The sequence below is a fragment of the Echinococcus granulosus genome (genome assembly GCF_000524195.1).
Source record: "Echinococcus granulosus chromosome Unknown EG_S00124, whole genome shotgun sequence".
Classification (NCBI taxonomy): Eukaryota; Metazoa; Platyhelminthes; class Cestoda; order Cyclophyllidea; family Taeniidae; genus Echinococcus; species Echinococcus granulosus.
The window spans coordinates 164,154-189,745 of NW_020170504.1; the positions used below are offsets into that span (position 1 = coordinate 164,154).

Here is a 25,592-nt window from a genome sequence, read left to right on the forward strand (position 1 = left end):
ATCGTACTCTCTCTTAATCCCCAGTGAGTAACCCTTACATCTTGTTTTTTATTGAATTAACCTGGCTTTTTTCAGCTCAGAGTGGAAGTTATGGTTTGAAGTTTTGCTCAACCCCGCCACAGAGAGTGATGTCTGGGACGGCAGACTTAACGAAATTTGCGGTTTAATCAGAATATAATCTTACACCATTGTTCGTATTGTGAATTCCGTTTTTATTAAGTTCTCAGACAAATGAAAACATGAATACGCGTGTGGCCAGATAGGCTGCCTTGAAGTAGTCGATCCCAAATCCTGATTAGATGATGGCAAAGTCACAGCTGTCACAAGGGGAATAACCATCAAAGATATCTAATGGATGGGAATTCAATTTTTTCCCCTCCAAGATACTGTTTGAGTTTCTGTTTAAACTCTTCAGCTGGACTTATGTCTCAAGTTAGACCAAGCCATGTCCTCACACCATTGGTCTTACTACAAAGTAAGCTTTTTCGAATTTGAGTAGGTCATTCGAGAATTCTAGTTAACCAATTAGAAAAAAATACATACCGAAATCCAATTTTACAAAGGACCAACACAAAAAACCAAGAAAGGCGGTGGGAATTGCTTGATGAGTGTAAAGTCAACGATCAAGAGCCTCAAGGTCACGTGAGATGTTTACCATCTCAACGATTTTCCCATAAAAGGCACGTAAGTCAACAAAAATGCACACTTCTGTCACAGAGTGAGACAACAACGGAACGGGGACTTTTTAGACTGCAGTAGGGGCGGGGGGACCGACTGCATACACAGCTGCATGTCAGAACCTTGTTTTTGGCCATTGCCACGTCGACAACCCTGTCTAGGCTACACCACACCACTCGCCATCAAAAACAAGTTTGGTAGGTGCAACCTAGAGCAGAACAATCAACCCCCGTGGGATAGCAACGAGTGGCTTCAAACTAAAAGCGCTCCCCCCTCGTACCCCCCCCTCTCCCTACCATTCATCGAAAACTTGGACTAGCCATGCTAATAGTCCAACAGTAGCGTATCTATTTACTCCACCCATTTAGGTGGAAGGTATTTAAAACACTTTTAGGTACATCTTTTGTTAATTTGGGTAGCTTAAAAAGGTACCAAATTAAAAGAGGGACCATAAATAAAAGTGACAACGCACCTGCCAACCACACTGGATCATATCTAGCACAGGTATGATTTGCTAACCAAAACAGACTTGTTTTGGCTACAGATAATCACATCAATAAGTGGAATTTCTTAAAGCGAAAACAGCATTTCAAAGTACTAAAGTATACCTAGAGACTTAAACCATGCGCTGCCCGAGTCTCTAAGACGAAGGGACCACCACCGCCACGACCAATAGCCACCACGTTTCGGACAACCTGAATGCTCACCAAAACCACAGGAATGTACTCATTCATCTCGCAACAGGAATGTTTTATTGTTCAAAGCTAATTAATCCGTTGCCAAGACACGATCTTGCGCAACCACTGTTGTAATAAACCAATAAATGACACATGTTACATACTCGTGACACGTGGGTTTTGGAGGAAAAGTGGAGTGTTGCACGCATGACACTGGTAACAAACGTGCTAAGTGAGAAAGAACTTAGCAGTTACTTCGTGCCACGCAAACCTCAGATACACTTATTTTGCTTGAAACGGGTTAAAAAGAGTGAAGTAAACCCTACCCGAAAGTTCCATGATAAGATCATGCCACTTTCGTGTTTTCTCGGTAAATTAGAATGCAAGCTTCTTTCGAATTTAGAAAAGTGTGGCGATGTGGCATAACTAAGTGTGTATTTTAAGAAATTATTTTAAACAAGAACCAAAATAATTATGCAGAAGGTATCGCTGGCATTTGACCTTTTAGTACAAAAGGAATACCATCAAATCGCAGAGGTAAACACGCAGAGATTAAAACAATTTTTGGGAAAATTAGGGAATTTTAATGATAAAGGTAACAGTTTACTCTGCTTTCTTTTAAATAGCTTTTCAAAGGTTCGTTTATCTAAATAAAATTCAGCATGTTTTACAAACTTCTAAAGCAAAATCTGCAACGCCCTGTCTCATCTAATACGAAAACCTCCCTCTAAGGTTTTAATATCAAATTAAAAGAAGATTAAAACACAAATCCCGGTAATATTCAATGATGAATTTACGATTTGAAAGAAGCATTTCGTGCCATAAAATCCCACCAAGAATACAAGTAGACCTTCGCCACAACACCACATCGTTGGCTCGTCTAAAATGTCTCTTGAAAACGAACGAAAGTGAGACTAAACAAAATGGGAGGCGACAATATCTGATTCACTGACCATTAAATCTGTCACATATGCGTGCCATATCCGAGCTTAGCTAGATTGAAAATCAGGCTGTCACATATACGTATCAGGTCAAAAAGTGTTAGCCGCCAACCTGTGGGGTAAGTGTGCGAGGCCTGAAGCGATGTGAGAGCGGGCACGGAGGACCGAATGCCCGGAGAAAAGACGCCCGAGGAGGAGGCCGAGGTGGAGGAGGAGACAGGGGAGGCGTCGTGCTGCCGTGGCGATGAAGCGGACAGCCCGCAGCTCGCTGCTGGGGCCGACTGGAGGAAGGTGCGACCCAGGGTCATCTCAGAGTCGGCGTGCGCGAAGGCACAGAAAGGACCCCGGGGGCAGTATCCTGAATTCAGGACGTCGTTGCACTTGGTGGACTTGTAGATCTATCGGTGGGATGGGGCGATTGTAATCAAGATTAGATGACTATGGAAATGTGTAGTCAGATGAATAAATCAGGGGTCAATAGATGGATGGGGAGGTGGAATCACGAAGGCACAAATGACTGAACGGGTGGATAATTGGGAAGATGGACTGAATTACGAAAGGAGACCAGACAGATGAGTAAAGGGATGGGTGGGGACAGGAATAGAAAAATGCACGCATTCATCGATGAATACACAAATAGACGACCGATCGAATGAATAGGAGTGGTCAATGTACAATATAAATAGATTAGCAGGTAAATGAGTAAATATTTGGCAGGGGTGGCGTTTGGACAGACGAATTGAGGATTGCATAAATGAGTAGTTAAGTGAAGGGAAGTATACAAGAACCGTTAGTTGGCTGGATAGATGAGTAGGTGGGTGGAGGAACAGAAAACGGAAGACTGAATCAGAGGTGGACGCCCAACTGGGTGAATGAAAGAATAGTTAATTGAATAAGTGGACGGAAGGAAAGGTATGTCACCTTGTGAAAGTTTAGCAGGGTGAATGAATGCTTGACTAGTTGGGCAAATGGATGGACACTCAGAAGAGAGGGCAGATAAATGAATGATTGTTGACAGCTATTTAAACGGATGATAAAATATAGCAAAAAATGTAAAAGTGGGAGGGTGACGGAAGGGATGAATTGATGAAAGATGGGATAAATGAATAGAGTGAGGGGTGAACAATGAAAATATGGGTAACCGAAGTGACACAGGAAGGATACTGCTACAAACACGGACATTTGATGCCCATAGCTAGTTTCACTCTACTTTTTTGACTAACAAGTATCAGAAATGAATTACCAAGGTGCAAGATTTGAACAACGTGACCTTCGTTTCCAAGATACCTTGCTAGTCATAGAGATGGATTCATGCAACAGTAATTTAGGCATGCTGTATCATGTTAAGTGAATTGGATTTTCGAAATACCCTATTAGGGACCTCGCATTCACCCGACATTGTAACTTATGATTAAAAATTCCGGTCTGAGTTCCCAGATGTCATATGATGGCAGTCAGGTTGAGCTTCAAAGCTTCAACAGAATACAAACGTAATTTCTAAAATGAGCCAAGCAAATTTAAGCATCTCTCCCCACCAAAATAACCCCGACTTCATTAATACCTCAAATTAGATTGGCCTTGATTCCCATCGACCAATCAAGGCTTGGGTGTGAACTTTGTGACTGTCTCTAGTGCATGCTGTACAAACTTTTCCCATTTACGGACGATGGACAAAATAGAAGCCTTCGTTGCTTATAATTATTCACTTCAAATAGTAAAATACAAAATTAGATGATTGCAAATAGACTCGCAAGCCAATCAACGTCTTCGAATAATTAAATTGCCCTTGATTAATGCAAATAATCCCACTTATTTCGTTGAACATCGTTGCTATTTACCACCTTAAAATCAAGGTCAAGGGGCGTTTATTTAAGCTTTAGTAACTCATATCCTTCTGCTCTTCGTTTTGCAACACGTCTACAAAAATTCAAAGCAAGGTCGGGAGCCTTCTTCGATTTTGATTGGCCAATCCAACAATCAATTATGTGGGCCCTCAAAAACCGACCATTTGCAGTCTTTCTTGCACCCCTATGTTAACTAGCGGAGGAAAACCAACTAGCAACTTCCAATCTAGTCCAAAACTGTGACCGTGACTTGTGGTTAGTCATCCGTAGTTCAAGGTCACCATGTAAACCTACAAAGCCTATTGACTGATTAGAGTTACTTATTTTTGTACTCATAAAGCCACCGGTGCAAAATTTTTGCAATTTGAAGACACTATTCCACAACTGATCACAGTGTTGAACGAATTCACAAGTGTCGTAAATTAAACTATCGTCGATTAGGGGGCAAATCACCTCAGCTGTTGATTTTAGTCCATGAATGATGGTTAATGGATGGACTAACAAGCCCTACCCGGTGCCCCCTGTGATTATATGCAATTTCACATACGCAATTTCCCCCAGTTGACACTGTCACCTATCAATACCCCTCCACCAGTCAACAATTGATGACCTCGGCTAGCCCAAGTCCATCACTGAAAGGGATGGTAGGTGAACGGCAGTTAATTCGTCCACCTTTAGAGCGCGCATTTTGTGCAACTGCCTTTGCAGTAGAACTCGCTGCTGTCTCCTAATCGTGGCATGTGGAAGCGGCCAGAGCAACTTGTGTACTGCATCCCACCACCCCACTGCCAACACAGTTTGCGACAAGCGTTGAAAGAACCGATCGCGTGCTGGGGGAGTGAATCATGCCTATTTGCCGCGCAGGGATAATACAGGGGACGATGACTGCCTGGGTAAAATGGGAAAGTAGTGCTTGCCTTGATAGGCGATGTAATTGATGGTGCAATCTGAACTCCAGCGTAGTTGCAAAGACGTTGACCTCATGTGGGTAGCAGAGGTAAAATCAGAGTCAGTTAATCAAGAAGTTTACTAGGCTGGTTTTGATTTAATCAACGCTGCTACGCTTTTTGGAAGCAGAGCGAAATGAAAGTAGGACTAAAGCAAAGTGTCTGAGCTTTAGACTCCATTCAACATCAATAGGTATGTATACAAGGTACAGAAGGAAAGTGGAGGGCGTGGGATCTTTCTGAAATTTGATAAGTTTAATCATGATGCGCTGTTCAGACCGAAGTAAACTCAAATCAAATTAGGGGGATTAATCCGAGCACTAGTCTACTCAACATGGAGAAAAATAGCGGAAAAGTTAAGAAAATGCGCATACACATTCGCTTTGATACATGAAGCAAAGTCCGTAGATTATAGGGGCTTCAAAACGGGTGCCCGTGACGGCGGTCGTAGGGGGGAAGGGGGAGGAGGTTAACAATGGACCTCATTGACCCGTCCAGGCGGCTTTGTCTAAGCGGTGCTCCCAACGGGAATGCTGCATACTCGGATGGACAAGTCCACTGAAGAAACGATTTAGTGGTCAATGTGATGCCGACTTTCTCACCTTGGAATATTTCACCGGGTCATTTAAAGTTAAACTAAATGAAACCAATTATCCAAATGTGAATTACTTGATGTGGGATTCGAATGGATTAGCCGTGCTTCTGATAGGACTCAAGTCCGGATTGGTTGCGAGTGAAAGCTTTAAAATTAAACCGGTCTATTTGAAATAAAAGTGCTTGAAGCAGAAAAAAGAACTTTGAAAGAATTGAAAAAGCCCTATTTTTCAAAAAATTCCGGAACCCAATTTGAAATGAAACATTGATGTAATGAGAGTGTAAAACTTGAATTGTTTGTTTAACAGTTAGGGGCACTGCCACTGTACTTCCGCCAGGTGGCGTGGCCTCTGAACCATGCTGATAGTCCCAAGCCCTACTGCACACCGACACTACATATTCTGCCTGAGTATTGTCTTCCTTTTTCTTTAGGGAAACCTCAGAGTGCTACAACAGTATGTTCTGTAAATGAATATTCCCCCAAACATCCATTTTAGCCAACTGAAATTCGATCTCTATGCCTCCATGTCGGGCCCAACTTTTCAGCGCATCACCTCTGAAGCCATTTCCAGCTGTGGACCACGGTATTGTAGTCGACTAATCTCTCTTTAAATAGATTTGACAGCAAGTGAGATCAAACGCTTTTATAAGGGCACTTTTGACACTGTGAAGTAAACTCATCAGTGGTTTGACACGGTTATACTGAGCTGCTAAAATCTTGAGAATCGCTCTGAACCAAAGCAATGAAATGCTCGAAAGGAGGTATCGCATACTGTGGTGGCCAAAAATGATAGTCACTCTGCCCGCAGAATAGTCCTGCCCCAATTCCAACCACATGTAGCCTTAGATGGAATTCTTACAACACAATATGATGATTCCAAAGTGTATAGACTTAACTTATGCAGGGGGAGCCCATGAATAAAAGAAATCCCCGTATAGGTAGTCCTCTCCCCCCTCCAACAAACCTACATCTCTCCCTAATTTGTTTCAAAGAGCGTGATTCAGCCAAAATGCGGGAATTCGACTGAGGTAATAGTTGAAAGCGCTTAAAATGACACCTTTCGACAATGACACAGTTTCCAGGAGGAGCTACAAAGTGAGACACATTACACACTTTAATGTGGCGGAATGTCAAGAAATGACTTACAATAAACCACCTCAAAGCAGCAAACAACGAGGATATGGGAGCGATTATAATCGCAGTGATTCTTGGCATACTAAAGTTCAATGCGCCTTAAGCAGGTACCACAAGATACGAGCATTACTGGGCCAGCTCAATAAATAAAGCATTATGACATCGAGAATAACAATTACACACTTTACTCGTACTACCTTGATGTTGTCAGGGATTATTTGAAACTCCAATCAGAAATGGCCTCAAACAAGCCAAATTGTCGAAAGGAGTCACGAAATCCACTCTTCCATCACATTTGCATTATTCTCATACGGAAGTTTGCATCGCTTTCAAAACCAGCTTGATGGCTGCTTTACCGATACTAGAAGGGAACCAGCTGAAGAACTAGGCTTAAACCTGCTAATAACAGAACTTCAACCACTCTGATAAGCTATGCTCCATCACAAAGTTATTCCCTTTCCAATAGGTGCATCAATGTTTGAAGTCACTATAAGTACTATATAAGCATTGAAAATGGCTGTAGGAAAAAGACACCACCTTGTAGTCTCATGATCAGCCTAAAATTTCTAAGATATTTGCACTTTTTAAGATAGAGGCCAAACACTTCGATGTGGCTGGCATTTCAGGACACGGTGATAATGAAAACAGTCAATGTCGGGAGTAACTTATTTGCACATGAAATCAGTAAAATATGAATCAACAGGGATTACTACACGCTTAAAAACGACGCTTTTAGCTATAAAAAAGTTCTTTGGACTTAGAAAGTGAGAAATAACTTTTTGGTTGATAAAATATGCCAGTTGTCGTTTTTCCCATTTTACTAAGCAGATGGTTAAGTCCTATTTGGACATAAATCCCCACTGTTACCAATGTCTTAGCCAATAGAACAAATATAACCGATTATTAGTGTAAAACCATCAAATTTGAGCTTGAAACTTCGTTCACCAATGACTTCGCTGCGTCAAACGCGCAGGCGCTAATTCTGATTGGTCCGCATACAACATCGGCCATTAATGCAGTCCACGTATACCAATGAGTGATTGAGCCTTAATCCATATTATCGAGACGACCAATAGTTCGTTTACAAACAAAGCCCGTATTTACTGTGTTTTTCTCAAAGGTGTAACAGCATATCATTATTGGAATATCAAAACAAAACCAGCGCCAAACCTACAATTAAGCCAAATCTAGGGTTATTGCCCCAAACCGCCCATACCAATCAATAGGGCAAGGTAGTCTCCCACGTATCCCTCTCTTCTCACCACTAAAGTAAGGCGTTCTGATGTATCAATTGGATATGCTTCTATCACGTAGGAAAAACACAGCTCCGGAATAACAATTCAACCATGTTGAACTTCTCGACGTCAGCTAGAAAGGTGAAACATGTGGGCTGTGGTAGTTGATCTTTCTTTGAAATCGTGGCAGTAAATGAGTCATTTTGGGCCTCGAAACAGTAAACTATCATTCCGAAGGACTCCACACAAGTTCAGGAAACTCAAATGAGGCTCAATAAGTAGGAAACTCACTCAGAGATGTCAAGAGGTTAGGCTACGACCGACCAGCTACTGATTGGGCTTCGTAAATCTGTCTAACCTTCCCAAGTCGCCCCGAGCATGCGGGTATACCCTATCATCTTTCTACTGGATCGGATGTGAGTGTTTATGAGAGTTGGCGTCATTTAATTTCAAAGATAGTCCACAAACATTTTAAACTTGGGTACAATTGATTCCACTATAAAAGAAATCGAATAGCTTGAAATTCCATCCATAAAAGGCTTGACCCAACGCTCCATGGTAAGGACGTCTATTTATCTCGACGTACATTTTAAACCTTTGTTTCCAATATTGTGGGAAGTGTCTCTAGCGCTGTCGAGGGTAGGTATTCCTCTGCCCCCATCAACAACGCAGATAAGTAGTGTATGTAAAAGGGTCTTTTTAAAAAGCATGCTTAATAGGCCTAATCAAACACTTAAGAAAGCGCCGCTTTTAATCAAAATATTTCAAATGGGGAAAGGATTCTTCTGTAACAATTGCAGCAAAATCAATTGGTGCAGATATAAGTGAATTTTGATTGGTTGGCACCTCAACTCCTATTTCCACTTAGAATGCTCCAAGCAGGTAGGCAGAGGCAGACATGTTTACCGCTGTGACTTCGATACAAAAAGAAAAGGACAAACAGCTTCTTCCTGAGTGGTTGGCTCAAGGTCATGAGGTGAAAGACAATAGTCCACTGCTGCGTTGTGCTCGCTCTGCATTCCAGACAAAATAGCTGAACGAGATAGTTACGCCTTTTTAGGGCTTGTAATTTACAGTATAACGAGGAAATGATCCAGTGGTTTAAATAAATTAAATAGCGTTATGAAATGGTCGTGGCTCAGAATGACAGCGCATTCCTAAGACCTGCCAAGTGGGGAGTTAATCTTGAATAGAGGGTGGAGAGTGCGAAAAGAAATAAGGACAGTGAAAGAATAAACCTAAATTGATGGCGGCTATTAGCAAAAACCACTGAGAACAGATGGACAAGGGCACGCTAAGATGGAATGATTGTTTTCTGAGTTGTTGTTGAACCAGGAGACAGTGAATAAAAAATCAGGGGAAAAACAGACAAAATTCTCCTTAGTTTTGCATCGAAACCCATAAAAAACCTCGAATTGTTGGTAACCCAAGGATTAAAGAAGGAGGAAGAGAGGGGCGTAGAGAAAAAGATGTACTAATTGAAGGCCTGCTTGTGAACCAAAGACATCCCTCTGTCGATAATACCTATCATCAAAAACGAAGGAAGTTGATAAGTGGAAAAAAATGAAAGAAGTGTAAAGGAAAGAAGAAAACCACTTTTAGATAAAAATGCTTCGTTGGGGAATGATTCTGAACCCGAGGATTATCCTTGAGTCAATGGAAGGAGGGTTGAGGAAAGAGGAAGGAAAAAGAAATCTAAAGATGGGAACACTCCTCCAAACTCTACTACTAAATTAGAAGACACCATTTAATTGGTCAAAGAACTGCTGAGAAAGAGGAGAAAAGGATCTAACAATGGAACTGCTTCTCTAAGTACGGACATTAGACTGGAAGACATCACTAAATCCATGAAAGTCAACGGTTTGAGGAAGCAGAAAGAGAGGAAGTATCTCGAAATGAGTCCAAGAACATACCTCGAGACAGGGCGCATTTTAAGGATCCCAACACCTACATCGATGACAGCTCTTACGATGATGAAAGCCCAAGTCTGAAGAAAAGGGAAGAGAGGAACCCTATTAAGATGGAATTGCTAGAGTCCCAGGACTTCTCCTGAACCTACCTCCAGCTGGGTAGGTTGAGGTTCGTGGATTAGGAAAGGGACAAACGTATTTTAAGATGGGAATGGTTCGATAAGGACTGTTTCTTAACCAAAAGACATCGAAGTCGAAAAATCCATCGCTATTGGCAATGAACACCATAAAAATGGAAAATAATGAAATAAAAGTACGTACATAGGAATGAAAGCTCAACTCTCGAAAGGAGAGGTATCTACAATTCAATGGCAAATTGCCTTAGCTATAATGACAACCAGTGAGTTGAAGGAATAGGCGGAGTAAAGACTAAGGAATGCCATGGAACGAGGAAGCACTCTTGAAGCCATGGTAACCAATTGCAGAGGGAATGGAGATCAAAGGATTGAAAGGGAAGAAGATAAGCAAAAGTACTTCGAGACAGGACTATTGCCATAAAAGCAGCGCTTGAGTCAGTTGACATCATTGAAGCGTCGGCGGCTATTACTAACAACGGTACTTAGCCAGAAGGAAAGTTTCGCGTTATGAAAATACTTCTCTCCCGAATTAGTGATAGTTGCTGTGTAAAGCTACGAATACGAAGAATGCTTGAAGAAGGGGAAAGAATAAAAGCGTTAAATGAATGAATTTCTCCACGAGGAACTACTTTAAAACCAGAAGATGGGATCGGAGAGGTCGCAGCTCCAGAAACTGTTGCAGAATCATGGGAGAAAGGGGAGAGAGAACGCACCTCGGGATGGAACTGCTGTTCCGTACGAGTGTGACAGAAGGTGCACGCATCACCGGCGTCACAAAGTGCACTGTCCAGCCACTCGTCCGCGGGTCGTACAGCAGGACACGGTGTGCTACGGTAGAAGTAGCGCTCAGGCATTCGCCGTTTGTCCTTCCCGTTGTGGTAGTAGGGACACGAGTATCCTTGTCGGCACATTCGCGGTGGCTTACGACACGACTCCGTCTTGTAGCGCGCCATCACATGAAGCATATCTAGCAAACAGCGGAATATCTCATTACTTGGAGCCTTGACAACGCCTGTGATTCAGCCCTCCTCTTTCGTGCATAAACACCCTATTTCTTTCCAGAGCTTTGTGTCTCATCACCGGGACGCCACAATGGTGGGGGGCGGGAGAGGGGAGCTGTGTTCGAACGCAGCCTAGAAGAGCCGAAACAATTCTGATTTCACCGACTGAATATTTTGCCTGAAAAAAAGGTGCCTACTGCTAATGGCTGAGTCCGTGAAAACTTTAAGCTAAAAGATAGTCGAAATTTGGTCGACTTATGGCTACCGTTGAAGCGAGGCAAGATTGAAATTATTTGGAAACGTTTGCAGAGTGATAAGAGGTATCGGAAGACCATGTGCTTCTCCAAATAGCAAGAAAAAGAATAACATAGACGGTTGTGGAGCATCGAAGTAGAGAAGAGATAAGGAGCATCGTTTCTGGATAAGGGGTAGAGGTGACCACAGGATGCGACAGCTAGGCTCAGACGAGGGAGACTAAGTAATCCAAAGATGCTCATTTTAAGCATACATTTGGTTACTCGAACATTTACAATTCTCCATGATGACTCAACCACCAAGACGCTTCATTCGATCGATATTTCGCCTTGACCTTTGTTGATCTTGTGGTTATTAGTGAAGGCCAATCACCGTCATCACTGGGATGCGACTAATAAATTTTTCCCGTAGTCATTTTCGTGAACTCGTGAAAATGCACAAGGAACCTAGGTAGTGGGGATCTTACAAGTGAGTAGAAAGTGAGTTGGTCGAGGCTTTCAGCTGGGCGTTTTGCCCCACCAAATGATTCCAACCTTGAAAGTGGAACGCGTGCCCGCGTGGGCGATGGACCAGAGCCAAAACCAGGGTGGTGTGTAGTCATGCAGAGTGAAGGTAGGTGAATGTGTTTTAGCTTATGCATGTACGCACCACAAATTTAAATCAAAGCGGGATTTTAATTAATCAAATCTCAAATTATCATTTAAAAGGCAACAGCCCAAAGTAAACGACCTCTGGGGACAAACTTATCTGAGAACTGAGCATATTTCATATCTTGTGACAAAGTAAGTAGTGCGCATAAGGCTAAACAAAGGAGCGAAATCCCTATTCTATTGCATATTTCAGTTGAAATGTTCTTAACTTGTTCAAAAACGGCAGCCATCCGGCAAGCGAGTCGTTTTATATGACCTTTTGACCTCTAGTAATCACCCATGGGGTCTCTTTTCAGGATGAAGATGGCGCTTGAACAAGTTCCCTCAATTAGGCCTGAATGAACACAGGAGAAAGAACAGTTTGATGGTACTGGAAGAAATGTGAAGTAATTTCGAAAACTTCCCCAAAAAACAACTTCAGAGCAATGTTGTGGAGAGACCCCTATCAAATGAAGATCATCCAGTTGGTGCAATCAGAGCGAAGACGGGAGCCCATGTCTTATTTCACCAGGTTTATTGAAAATAATGTGAAATCTAGTGTCAGTTGACGTTAAACACAGAAAATAATCACTCAATTCACACAAAATAGGTGTGAAATCATACACGAGGAAAGATAGTAACGAATTTAGGGGAACCCTGATCTGGATGTAGGTAACACGTTTCGGTGCAATTTTAAATGAAATTAAACCTCTATTTGCGAATAAAACCTTACTAGGAGTTTGCTTTTCCGATCCAGAAGGATTCTTTTACCCTATGATTTGGTCCTCCGAAGCAGATAAAAATCGGGCTACAACGCTACTGATATCTGTTACAAGTAGCATTGTAGACCCGAGAATCACACCTGTAAGTAGTAGTGACGGCATGTGATCCAACTTTGGTTTCAAGGTCAAGTAGGTCAAACGTGCAAACCTCACCCACGTGAACCGTCGTTAATCTATCCTTATAGACGGATACATGGAACACAACACAGTTAAAGACAAATTGTCGGGGCATACACAAAGCACTTATCACAGTGGCATGTGAATAAGGGTGATAGTGACTCCCAGCCAATCAAAAGCCAAGTATAGGGGAATCACGTGACCGTTTCAATGCTGCCTTAACAGAACACCAGTCTGGGAGCGATGCAGCCAGCTTCGCAACCCTAGAAGGCAATCGTCGAGAAGACTCGCAATTGTTGACAGTAAATAAGTTGAGTTTGTAAAAGACGATGGGAGGGGAATCCATACAGACGTGAGATATTGCATCATCTGGAGTAATGAAGTAGACGACGACATGATAAACTAGGTTGAACGGGAGTTATGGGAAACTGAAAATAGTGGGCTTCAATACATTACCATTCGTCTCAAGGTTAGGCAAAATTGCTGTTCGTAGATTGAGCGAAGAACAGCAAACATCAAATGAAAGGTGACGGAAGACATGGCGAATGGTCTTGACTTATTTTGGAATGGGTGAGAGCCACACGCACTACAAGTTGAGCCGATTAACAGAGCAAACGAGGAGGCTATTTTGGGCTTCTTCTTCGATATAAAGGGAGGGAGGTGGGTATCCAGACGATTTCACACTCCATTCGCTGCAAGAAGGGATCATGAGCGGCTGATCAAAGGTGTCACGGGTACCAATGGGAATCATGCCAGTTTCATAGTGAATGTAAGTAATGGCTCTGCATCTTTGTTTCATTTACTTAACCAATCACGCAAAGTAATAGTGAACAGGGTCTCTAAGAGCCGATGGGCATTGTTTTGTGAAAAATAAACGCGAAAATGTCGAGTGATATTCATCTGAACAGGAGATAAAGTTGGGAGACGGCTCTTAAGAAATGGGCTTCTGTAAAGAACTTAAAATTGTTTCAACAGCACTAGAATAAGTTTGGAGAGAAGAGCCTATGGTAGTTTACAGTCAATATAAATAAATGCGTAAACAAATAAGTAGGCCCAGTTACAGGTGTACTTTTAGGGTTACAAGGTCAAGGCGACAACGGCGCTACTGTCAGGAGTTCACAACTAAAACTGAGAATTGAAGCGCATTTACGCCCTGTAAATGAGGCGAAAAGTAGTGAAAGGGAAGTACTATCAACACGTCCGCTGGGCAGAGGACTGGAAAGAAATCTATGGGCATCAAGGACGTTGATACCGTACTGACCGATCCAACTACTGCTCAAATGCTAAAAAAGCGTTAGCAATCTCAGACAGAGACTCAACCCAGACATTTGTGGCACGATTTCATGCAATCACAGTCATCACAAACTGATGACATGAGAGAAGAAGCGAGGCATCACATATACGTGACGCTGATGGCAAGCATAGCAACATCGCTGATGCAGGGGAATAAACAGGCCAAGAGCTCAAAGTACGTTAAAAAAAGGGAACAAAAAAGTCCCCGCAAAAGTGGTAACTTTTTTCCTACTTTCCTACACATAAAAATGACTATCTCCATGTCAACATTAGTCAAACATTAAAAGCCCGTTTTGAAAACTACACCCTTTCTCAAAGCACATTATTTAGTTGGAGGGAGGTAGGGCAAACAGGCGAAACATTTTGCCCTCAAACACAAATACACAAAATATAAAGATGCGACAGAGTTCCTAAGGTAGACGTGCTTTTTCATGGTAAAATTTGGTGCTTGTCAAGTCGTCACGTGTATCCTGTGAAGAATACATGGTAAATCGTGCCTCTTCGCCTTCATAAAACCTTCTCTGCGGTGATTTCTAAATGCACTATCGCATCATCAGTAAAGCAGTGAATGGTTGATGATATTCCAACCACATCTGTCTGGTCGTTCCACCGCACGTGCGAAATATGTTAGCAGACTGCGTTGAGTAGACGGCTTGAGATTTGGCGATAAATAACGACAAATTTGGCTATTGCATAAATAGTGAAGCAGGAACACACCAAACCCTTTCCCAGATAAACAATCATATGAGCGCTGAAAACAGATATAGGCACCAGATCAAGTAGCCATCACACACAACTCTGCATAGCTAAGAGCTGAATAATTAGTTTTAAAAATAAAGCCTTCATTAAAATGAGAGCCTAGAACACCTCAACCTGCATTGTATCAGCTAATTTGATTACATCAAACAGTGTTATAAATAGGTGTATCTAGTCAAAGTAAATCAAAGGAACGGGCGCCCAGACACAAGTCCACCTTTCTACTCTGAAGAAGAGGAATACTCTCACTTGTAAACAGGAGACAAAGTAGCTAATTAGACGGACAGAAACACAGAAACAAGCCACGCTTTCGTCACCTAAATAGCGGAATTGAGGACTTCAGCCATGCGCTGGCACGGCCATGTAAACGAGATATTCTAATGCTACCATTACCGCATAATCCAGTTCATTTGGCTTATTTATGACATAAATACAAGCTTGAACTGCTCACGCTGACCATGATACCGATTTATGGGTTAGTAGCTAGGGCCAATAAGGAGGTCTGAGTACAAGTAGAAAGTAATTATTTGTTACACAACCTGGTTAAAATGGCAATTAAATAACATAATTTTGGGGCAAAAGAAGCGAAATACCCCGTTATTATCCTGACAAAATAAGAGTAAATCTTGCCCACTTAATCACAAACCTATGATAATGTGCCTTAGTTACACAACCAGTGTTGCGACATTTCGTGACTAAAAGAAACCTTAGTCCAGGAATTTAGTGGATGGGCATATAAATGTAACCGCTTCATTGAACAAATCGATATAAGAAATCGCGAAAAGAATAAAAGATTTTACCATGGAAGCCCATTCTTCGACACAAGACGAATTTTCTTATTCGAAAGAGAAATAATTTCGAAGAAATATCCATTTTTCGCATAAACAGGAAACCGAAAAGCCAAATTTTTCCGATTTAATAACGCTGTTATCAGTTGAGTTATGAAATTACGAGAGCGTAAGCATGTATCAAAGCAAGAATGTGTATAAGGTGCAATATTCGCATCACATTCGACGCGTTATCGTACTTACTTAGGTATGAAAGTAAACTGACCACACCTTCAAACTTTAATTTGTGGGTAAATGTGAACTTAAACGGAAGGTAGGACGATGATGCTCCTGCCATTTGAATAATACAATTGATTCTCGTAGTAAAAGGCGCGCGAATTTTACTACTTTTATTAGATGAGTCAGCTCATTGCCCTTTGCATAAAGACCTTAAATAAATTTATGAACAGGCCTAACCTAATCAATATCGAAAGTAATTAAAAAGTAGACTTACCGTTCCACGTGGGGTCCTCGCTTAGCACCCGTTCCTTCTCTAAACTGGCAGGAAGATTAACAGTAACCTTGGACGAAGAGGCATCCTGTACTTCGCGGATATCGTATACAGGCAGTCGCAAGTCATCGGGTCCGTGGGCAAAAGCACAGTGAAGTCCATTTTTCACACATGCACCGCTCTCCGTGGTTTCATAGATGCAATTTCCTGTCTTGAAGTAGCGAGGATGATAACGCCTCTCCGTGTCTCCTGCGTTCCGGTGCGCGTAGGGGCAACTAGGTGGGAAAGAGAAGCATTTTAGGCAGCAAATCGATGCAAACAACATTCTGCCCATCTAAAGAGAACCCACTCATCACCATCAGGACAGGTGCCTGAATTTTCATCGTATTTATCACAGTAAACATCTGGATTGTAGTTAAAAGTCCCATCAACCTTCTTTATGGGTCGCCTCCGTTTCTGATTAGGAAAATGCCAATAAAAGCAGGTGTAAGGTCGGTGATTATGACATTGTTGTTCGAGAAATAAAGGGCATTGCGTTGTCCTAAATTCATTCAAATACCTGTAGACGAGCTTTAGGAGTATGAAATATGTGCATTACTTTAAGTGACGTGGTCTCTCCATGGCGTCAAACGGCAGCCGATTTGCCTTAAAATAGCTATATGTATCTGGATTAGTCACCATAATCATAATTGCAGGGCCCTGTTTTCCTGCCTAGGAAAACCACCATATGGGAGAATCCAAGCCCCGTTACACACAATATAGGAGGCGCTAAGGTCACAACATAATATCTGTGGAGAATTCAAACAAAATACCCTTTTCTTAATTTAGGTAGACTGTACTACGCTTTTACATAGACCACAGTCTTTTTTAAAATATGATAATTACGGCTATTTGCAGTCGGGGAAGATAGGTTGACGGAGTTTCCCAGGGATACAATAGTTTCAAAATATTAAGATATCATGATGCGTGAACATAGCCTCCTTTACGTTTTTATTTAGTACAGATAGATCCTACTTGACCTGCGTTTATTTCCTCTACCATACATATATAATCCACTGCATGTTGTTTTTAGTAAAATAAATTAGAGACCGACCCACTTGTTGCACCCACCAGCATTTGCAATCCCGAAGCTCATACTACAGGGCAAAAGTACGGTTCATAGACTCTAGTGCTCACGCAAATAAACAAAACAGCAAACCATCACACCAGCTTTCGGTCATTCGAAATCGTCATTCACCGGCAGATCTCTCGATGAGAAATCTTGCACCCCATCCGTCGCTGCTTAGCACTAACAAGAAACTGGACAAATGTGAACATCCTCGACACCTGTCGCAATCCGCATAGGAGGGCCCCCCAACGTACCCACGCACAATGGAGAAGAGAGAATGTACTATCTGGCATCAGTAATCTGTTGATTGAATATGTAGACACGACAGCTGGATGGGTCTTCACAAGTGCTTTCATTGTTTCGAGAACAGTTGCTTTGCCAGAATTTTTGCTCCAGGCAATGGAGAAGCCATTATAAGGTCCTTTTGAGAGTACAGCACCTTCCTCAACCGTTCGCATATCTCCTCGTCATTCAATTCGTAAAGGCTGTAAGAAACAGATAGAAAAGAAGATAACACCGTTTCAATAGAAATGGACAAATGGTACTAGAGTTAACGCAATGAGCAATTGGCACAAGAGCTTGTGTATAACATGATCAGAGGGAAAGGCGTCCAACAACGAAGACAGCAACGAGGCTACATGTTTACACATTGGAGTGATTAGTCAGTCTTTTCCCAAGTGACTTCCCCACTCCCCTAAAAACGGAATTACTTTCAAAAGGCAGACTCTGGAATAGAGTCTTCCTTTACCAGCAGATAAAAATGATCTGAAACAACTTGTAGAACACGAACGCCTGCCAGATTAGGGCAAATTTTTTTGTTTAGTGGATGAAGGGTACCTTATCCTCTTGTCCTGGTGTTCCGCATCAGGAAATTTTCCCTAACAATCAACTACACCAAACCACTAAGATAGGCACTCCCAATTCGAAGCAGACATTTCATTGTCGATGGAAAGGGGAGGCAAAGACTTACTGGACCAGAGCAAAGCACGACCGGTTGCATGTTAGCCAAGCCTGCAGGGTCTGTTCCGGCACCAGTTCACACACGAGACGAGCAAATTCGTCTGTAAAAGAAGACAGCAAGCAAAGAAGATGGGAATCCTTTTAAGGAACCCATCACCAAGTAAGCGTGGACACCTGCACTTACGTGAATCGCTCTTCTTTTCATTCTGCAACAGTCGACTGACAAGCAGTTGACCCTCTAGACGCTCCAGAAAGGGAGCGTTTGCGGGGAGAGTATCGTCATCGGCAGTCGAAGTGTCCATTGGTTCAGCTGCATTTCCCAACTTCTCATTCCCATCTTCTTCCTCATCTACATTGGTGAAGGCTTTCACTGTCTACAAAAGGAGGAATTGAACAGCAGTCCAGAACTATTCGTCCAGCATAAATCCTGATTTAGTCATGGATACGAGTTGAAAAAGAAAAATTAAAAGCGGAGAGAGGTCACGACCAGATCGCTGAGATCGTCTCCATTTCAATTTCCACTCCTATTTCAATGCTGTAAAGGTTCTACTTAATTTACTCTTCACACCAGAGTCCTGAATATTCTAAAACATTCTGTGATTCTGGATGTCGTTGAATTTTTTCTGAAATTTCAATTTATGCACATCACTAACAGAAATACTTGAGGGTTGGAAGCCTCCGCATGCACACTACTAGGAGCTGGGGCGTTACGATCCCCGTTTCTTTGCGGTATCTTCACTAGAAAGCGTAACACGTTCTTGGTCATGGTAGCACTGCCTCACAACACCGATGTCGATCGACCGAACGATCGTGAACGCCCCCATCATCTGAAAAAGGAACTGGACGCCCCAAACAATCACCTTAGGTGAAATAGTAACAGAGCGTTATACAGCAGAAAAAAGAGTTGGCCTATACAACTTGCAAATTATCAAGCAGTGTTGGAAACGACGAGGCCATGGACATTCGGTTGCTTTCGCATTCATTCAATGTTTAGCACGGGGAATAAACGGAGGGCACTCAGCGAAACGGAGGACCATTTATGATATCAATTGATAAAAGCTAAAGGGAAAACGAGAGGGCTACGGCCAGACACTGATCAACTGGAAATAGTGCTAATCTCAAAACTCACTGACAGCAACACCCAACTCACCACTTTTCGTTTCTTGACACCTTCCGCCTCAGCAATCGCGAGAGCACGTTTCCTGCGCTGTGTCTGGAGCATACGCTTGGCCTCGACCGAAGCAGAGAAGTGGGATGGGGGTGTCGGTATGCCGATGGGCTGGAAGTTGGGCTGGGCCAGCACAGTCGTCACGAAGTGACGCAGGGCGCGAGTCCGCGCCTGCCGCAGCACTGCCAGATCCTCTGGGGTGAGGAGGGAGGAGGACTTCGTGTCTATCGCGACAAGACGTTCGGCCTCTCTGCTCCCGGTGCGTTTGAAGCAGTTGGCTGCGGTGGAGAATTGAAGTTCGTAGGCGGAGCTGAAAAGGAAGGCGGAACAATTTGTAACGTCTTTCTTTCTAGCAAAGGAAATTAAACCGTAAAATAAAGTGGGTACAGGCAGGCACCAGAAGTAGTATGTTCAACAGACTTAAACGCAAGATTTCTTTGAATAACTCGGGTCCATCAACATCCAAGATTGCCAATCATTTCTAAGTCGGAGTTGAAATATTATCGAATTCAGTAGTCTTGTCTTAAAGCATCAAGCGCCACAACAACCGTAATTAAAAAACACAAACGAGATGAATTTTATGATTAAGAGCAAGATAAACCGATCAACCTTCGGATGAGTATCTCCGCGAGCAGAACCACCCTAGCTCTATCCACCAGTGGTGCAGGGTGTTCCACACTGCCTACAAAGAGGCGAATCAGCGGGTCCCCAACTTCTACCCCCTCTTCTTCCCCCATCGGTTCGGTAACTAGACGGAGGAGGGCTGGCAGCAAACCAATTAGTGGTGCGCGCAGCTCAATGGCCCGCACAGCGAGAGGCTTCTTGGTGAAAGGTGAGTCGTCGCCACCAGCCAGACAGGCGGAGATGAGTGCAGGTGCGAAGTGACGAGGATCTCGAGGGGCCAAGGCATAGAGAAGGACCTTGCGTGCGTGCGGGTGGCAAACCACATCCTCCAGATCCTCCAATAGCTCCTGGAAGGCAATATAGGTTATAAGAATTGTCGATGGACTTGACAACTAGCAAAGACTCAGAGTATAGCAGAACCTCTAAACATCACATTGTACATAAACTTGTCGAGATTCGGAAGAGTTGACCACTTACCTTTACAATAGTTTTCGCTAGTAGTTTTGTATCATCTACCGAATCCAAAAGACCCATCAGGAAGATATGTCCATGCTCATTCTCTGCAGTTGAGACAATACAGGTTCGCATTGACTTGAGTAGGGTCTTGCGTTCTTTTGGTGGGCAGATCCAGAGCACCGCCAAGGCGGCTTTCACGCCCTCGCGCGTATGCAGCATTGAGACGATACCGGATTCGAGGATTGCCTCGACTAAAGCGGAGAGACGCTCCTCGCGACGTGGAGTCGGAGTTTCCTCTGTAGTAGGATCCGTTATGTCCTGGACGAGCTTAGTAGTAGTAGTAGTGGTTGTCTGGATTTTGAGGAGGTCAGAGGACTGGAGCATGACGGTGAGGTATTCCAATAGGAGATGTTGAACAATGCTTAGACGTATGAGACCCCTAGAGCAGGTTAGTTTAAAGTTCACTGTCTACAATTATGGGGTGCTGCAGAAGACAAAGTGACCCAAAAATCCAACCTCCTTTATGGAAAAAAAAATTTGTTGATACTATTGGCCTCTACATATCATCAAAAGGATAGAAAGGGAAAGAAGCGAACAGTGTTCCCGCTTACTTGGAGACCATGGTGACGAGGAGGTCGTTAAGGTTGGCCAATATTGTAGCTCGTTTGTCAGGATTGAGGTCGAGGGCTTGCTGAAGACGCTGTACGTTGTTGGCAGTGAGTTGGAGGGCAAATTGGTGACCGTAGACCTCCTGCAGAATGAGTGCGCGCTGTGCCGCTGTCGCGTAGTCGTTGTAGAGCATCTCTACAACCTCAGCAGCGTGCTTGTGACGCAGGAGCTTTACAACGTAGCCTCGGAAGAGCTGGAAAGATAACACACACAGGAAACATCAGTAAAACAGGCAATTCAAAAGGCATTTGCCATTGAGGCGACGGAGTACTGAAAAATGCCACCGAAAGAAGCCTCTCTGCGAAGCAGAATCCCAAACGCTTAAATACTTAAAAAACGGCCGAGTTGTTAACCGAAGTCACAAAAAGGAGCTCTTAAACATCCGCCCACCAAATGGAGGGGAACAACACCACTGGTATTGCTCCATCCCAGTTGAAATTACCTTAAAGAGTTCGAGACGATGCTCCTTGGCGCCATAGTTGACGAGCTTGAGTACGACGTGTTTACCGTATTGGGACATGGCGAGGTAGCGCAGACGGTCCCTCAGCTCCGCAAAGATGGCCCATCGTTGCGCCTCCGTACCCAGCTGCAGCATTGACTCGATGATGCGAGAGGTGTCATGCGCTTGACTTAGATCCATTAACTTCGTCTGGAAGGTGGGAAATCAAGCGCCTATGAAGCGGTCGCTATTCGAGTGGATATTCCATAACCATAAGTGGTTGGAATTTCCACAGCTCATTCACTTCAAAATACGCACGAATAGGCGGCAAAAGCACAGTTTGGCATTGCGCACAATAACAAAGGACAAATTTAACTAATTAGATACGAGGAAACCGCCTAACTCAATCTGCGAATTGTCACATCTGCAAAATACACCATCAAGCAAATTATTTGGCCTAGTGTCAACCAGTCATAACTTTAGATGGTAGAAGGATTCAAATTAGAGCAAAACAGCAGTCAAGCGACTCGGCAACTCACTTTAGCAGCAGCCAGCATCTTGTCCACGAGCTCATGCTTCTTAGATGTCTCCGTGGTATCACGACGCAGCACCTCCCAGTCAGCGAGCAAGGTGGTTACCACTTCTGCATGCTTCTTGGAAGTCAGACGGGCCTGTCGCCGTTCCTTCTTCGTGTAAAAGCCTATTGGATAACAAGCAGGCTATTTTAGAAAGTCGTACCATAACTGACCATTGGGAAAGTCTTAAATTCTTTCTAATTGTTAGATTAAGTCTAAAATAGACCCAATTCTCATCCTAATTGCGGGCCAAGCGTTAAATGTGAGGAATTATGGAGGCTCATCAACATAGCCGGAGTATGGGAGGAAAAATGACTAACACAGATAAGATGCTTTACTGCTTTAATATAATGCCGGCAGTTGTCAACTTTAGGATCCATTCGGCTACTGCTCAAAGACCGAAAAAAGCAAGTTTTGCCTGATCTACCTGGCTATTTTAAGCAATGCTACTTGGCACAAACTGGGAAGCGGAAATAGTCTTCACTTAAAAAGTGAACCAATTGAGGCATCTCTGATAAGGTAAGAAAACTTCCAACTGTCTACCCAAAAAAAACATTTTTGGGAAGCCTGGTAAAGGAGAATAAGGTGTACGAAGGACATAAAAGATAGACAGATTCACTTACGCTTCACCTTCTTTTTCTACAAGGGAAATAATAAAGCTAGAAAAACAGACAAGGTAATTCTCAACTAGCGCAATCTAAAATGACAGCATACTTCTCGGGACTTTCCAAACCCAGACCTCCCCTTTACAGAGCTCTAAAAAGATGACAGAGTCCATTAAACACAAAAATAAAACCCACTCTATGATGATCCGTCGACAGTACTACGTCATCCACCTAAAAAGAGCAATATAGAGAGGAATGTAAACTGCAAACAAAAGCGGAATTGGATCTCCAAAATGCCAACTTTTGTGAAGGCATTGCCCAAAACTAATTTCTTTGTGGGCTTCCTCTTCTTTTTATCCTGGGTGTCACTTGACTTTCCTGGAAGAGAAGATAGATGAGGGTTAAACTTCAATCCACTTGAATCAATAAATGATACATGAATGACTATTAATTACCTGGTTTGTAACCTGAAGAACTTGATTTCTTTAAAATCCCTTTTGGGGCCTAGTTGGAAAACGTCGCATAAAGTGAGGACGATTTCATGAAACATGGACATTCGGCAAGGGGATAAAATACCGGGCAGTTTGACTTACCGGTTTCGGACCTGACCCCTTAAAAGTACCCCCTAAATTTCTCAAATGAGCATTGAGACAAAACAGCTTACCTTCTCCTGATTTAAACTTGACTGATTTCCTGATATTGCCAGCCTAAAACACAGCAATATGCAGATAAACTCTATCTGGATGTTCCTACACAGGCAGGCAATCCAGACTTGCTATGTAGAAACAAGTAGACAAAGCCATAAAAAGCATAATTTTTACTGATAGAAATGTATCCGGGTGGTTAAGTAAAAGAACGACTGTACCTTTTCCTTGTTCTGCTTAGTCACCATCCCACACGTGGTTGCTGTATCACGAGCGCCTCACCTTTGTAAAACAGCCAATGGCAACAAAGAAAAAGTTAGGCGCCCTTTAATTTATTTGCGCGCTGCACACTATGTGCAACAAAATAAAAATTTTGATTTTACATATTTATTGGCTTCTTTTAATAAAGTACTTTCAGAATTTTGTAAAAAAATTTAAACTCGTAGGTTGTACTAGGATTTGTATATGGCTAACTTGATCCAAAGAACTATATTTAGCTTTAGTTCAGCAATTACTACCCTAGTTTAACAAAGAAGTTGATCTCCTTTTAGCGAGTTAAATTAACGCCCTTAGATATTTTTATGCGGACAACCCAAGAATTCTGCTTTGTTTCCGTGCGATATTCTGTGGCGCAAGAGGCAACAGTAGAATGTTAGAAATTACACTGGTAACATGCAGAAGAGTTGTGAGGCTACTGGCATGGGTTGAAGTGCATGCTGACCAACTTAAGTATAAGCTACGGGTACTCAAGTGCAGATTTAAACAAAATATAAAAGAACCACGGATATTCTGCAATTATCAAGGCCCCCCAAAGCCCCGCCATCGCAACTCTGCTGGGCAGACGTATCTCAAACCATGCCAGTAGCCCCTCGCCTCCTTTTTTATATCCGCAATGCATTTCCTACCATGCCACAAAATTGTCTTTTTTAGGACAGACTGGGAGACTTAAACATTGCACCACGCAGTAAAACAAAAATACTATCTACGAAGATTAAGTGGTCACGTACCGTTAGGCTACAATTCAAATAAGTGCTGTTGATTTTATCAAAAAAGCCAACTTTTAATCTAAAACAGTAAATTGTGCAAAAAATTTACGTGGGACCTTGTTTTTAAACCAGTGAGTAAGCATGCTTATTTATTGCTTGTGTACTTAGTTAACTACCCGGCTTGATTCTCTTAGCCCTTCTCTGTTTTATTTCAATATCGTTATTGCGGCGCCCCGAGACCTTCCAAAACTCGAGCGGAGTATACTTTGTCAAAGTGCGGTAGGGCTTATTGCTACGGACATGGCCAGGAGGCCAGGCCTCCCAGCAAGGTACGATGGCGGAGTACCTAAGTGACCCGTTTCCTTAACCGAGAGTTAAACAAACAACACAGCCTATTACTTTTGTTATAGCAGTTTGTTTTTTGTAACGTAATCGCTGTTTTCATTTTTTGGCTGTGGTCGGGCACAATGGAATTGCTGGAGAAGTGCGATCCACATGATAAAATTTACATAATAACAGCAAGGTGTAAAGTTCACGCATTAGCAGAAATTCACTCTTATCTTGACTGTGTTCCTTGCCTTACATCTTATAACAATTAAGAGTATTAATGAAGGCAATTTAGAGCATGCTTAGATTGATGGAAGAGAATCAAGTGAAGATGTAGCTCTTCAATGCTTCCTGAAGTTGCAAAATATTGGAGTACTGTATGTGCAAAGGATTTTGATGGCTGAAATCGTGGCCTGAAGGCCGCAATGCAGAACGAATATACAACCTAAAGTGTTAATGTAGACTTACAGTTGCGGCAAATATTCCATAATTACAAAGACATATAAATTACAGGTGTTGAAGCAACTAGTAATAGAGGTATCACAGGCAGGGTTCTAAATCATTACCTGGAAAGTCGGATCGTGGGAGATTGAAAAGCGTTACCTGGCATCGTCATTTCACAACTAATAAATATTATTAAAAATAATATGGTCTTCTCATCATTACGGAAAGCAAAATTATCTCGTATGAGTGCTCCTTTATAAAGAATCACAGTAAACTTTCTTAGTACGGCGTACTCTCATTTGATTTCATACTACCTACACTTTTAACCACTAAAGCCATGAACCATCAGAGGATGGAAGAAAATCCCTCCTTTCAGCA

General features: G+C 42.6%; 1 protein-coding gene across 1 annotated transcript in view; it reads right to left on the reverse strand. All coding sequences in view use genetic code 11, as the record gives it.

Annotated features, from left to right (window-relative positions):
* The window catches only part of EGR_08926 (RING finger protein unkempt), a gene marked incomplete at both ends in the record, with an annotated part of 36,902 nt that extends 14,518 nt beyond the window's left edge, over positions 1-22,384 (reverse strand). Inside the window, 16 exons of the mRNA XM_024498175.1 lie at positions 1,287-1,373; positions 2,409-2,694; positions 9,868-10,038; positions 10,812-11,065; positions 16,213-16,484; positions 16,559-16,665; positions 17,757-17,802; positions 18,288-18,378; positions 18,462-18,651; positions 19,428-19,755; positions 20,055-20,416; positions 20,547-20,964; positions 21,137-21,387; positions 21,637-21,843; positions 22,173-22,333; positions 22,372-22,384. Of these exons, the coding sequence (XP_024347420.1) occupies positions 1,287-1,373; positions 2,409-2,694; positions 9,868-10,038; positions 10,812-11,065; positions 16,213-16,484; positions 16,559-16,665; positions 17,757-17,802; positions 18,288-18,378; positions 18,462-18,651; positions 19,428-19,755; positions 20,055-20,416; positions 20,547-20,964; positions 21,137-21,387; positions 21,637-21,843; positions 22,173-22,333; positions 22,372-22,384 (3,244 nt within the window). The remainder of the gene's footprint in view (positions 1-1,286; positions 1,374-2,408; positions 2,695-9,867; positions 10,039-10,811; positions 11,066-16,212; positions 16,485-16,558; positions 16,666-17,756; positions 17,803-18,287; positions 18,379-18,461; positions 18,652-19,427; positions 19,756-20,054; positions 20,417-20,546; positions 20,965-21,136; positions 21,388-21,636; positions 21,844-22,172; positions 22,334-22,371) is intronic.
* Positions 22,385-25,592: the final 3,208 nt, after the last annotated feature.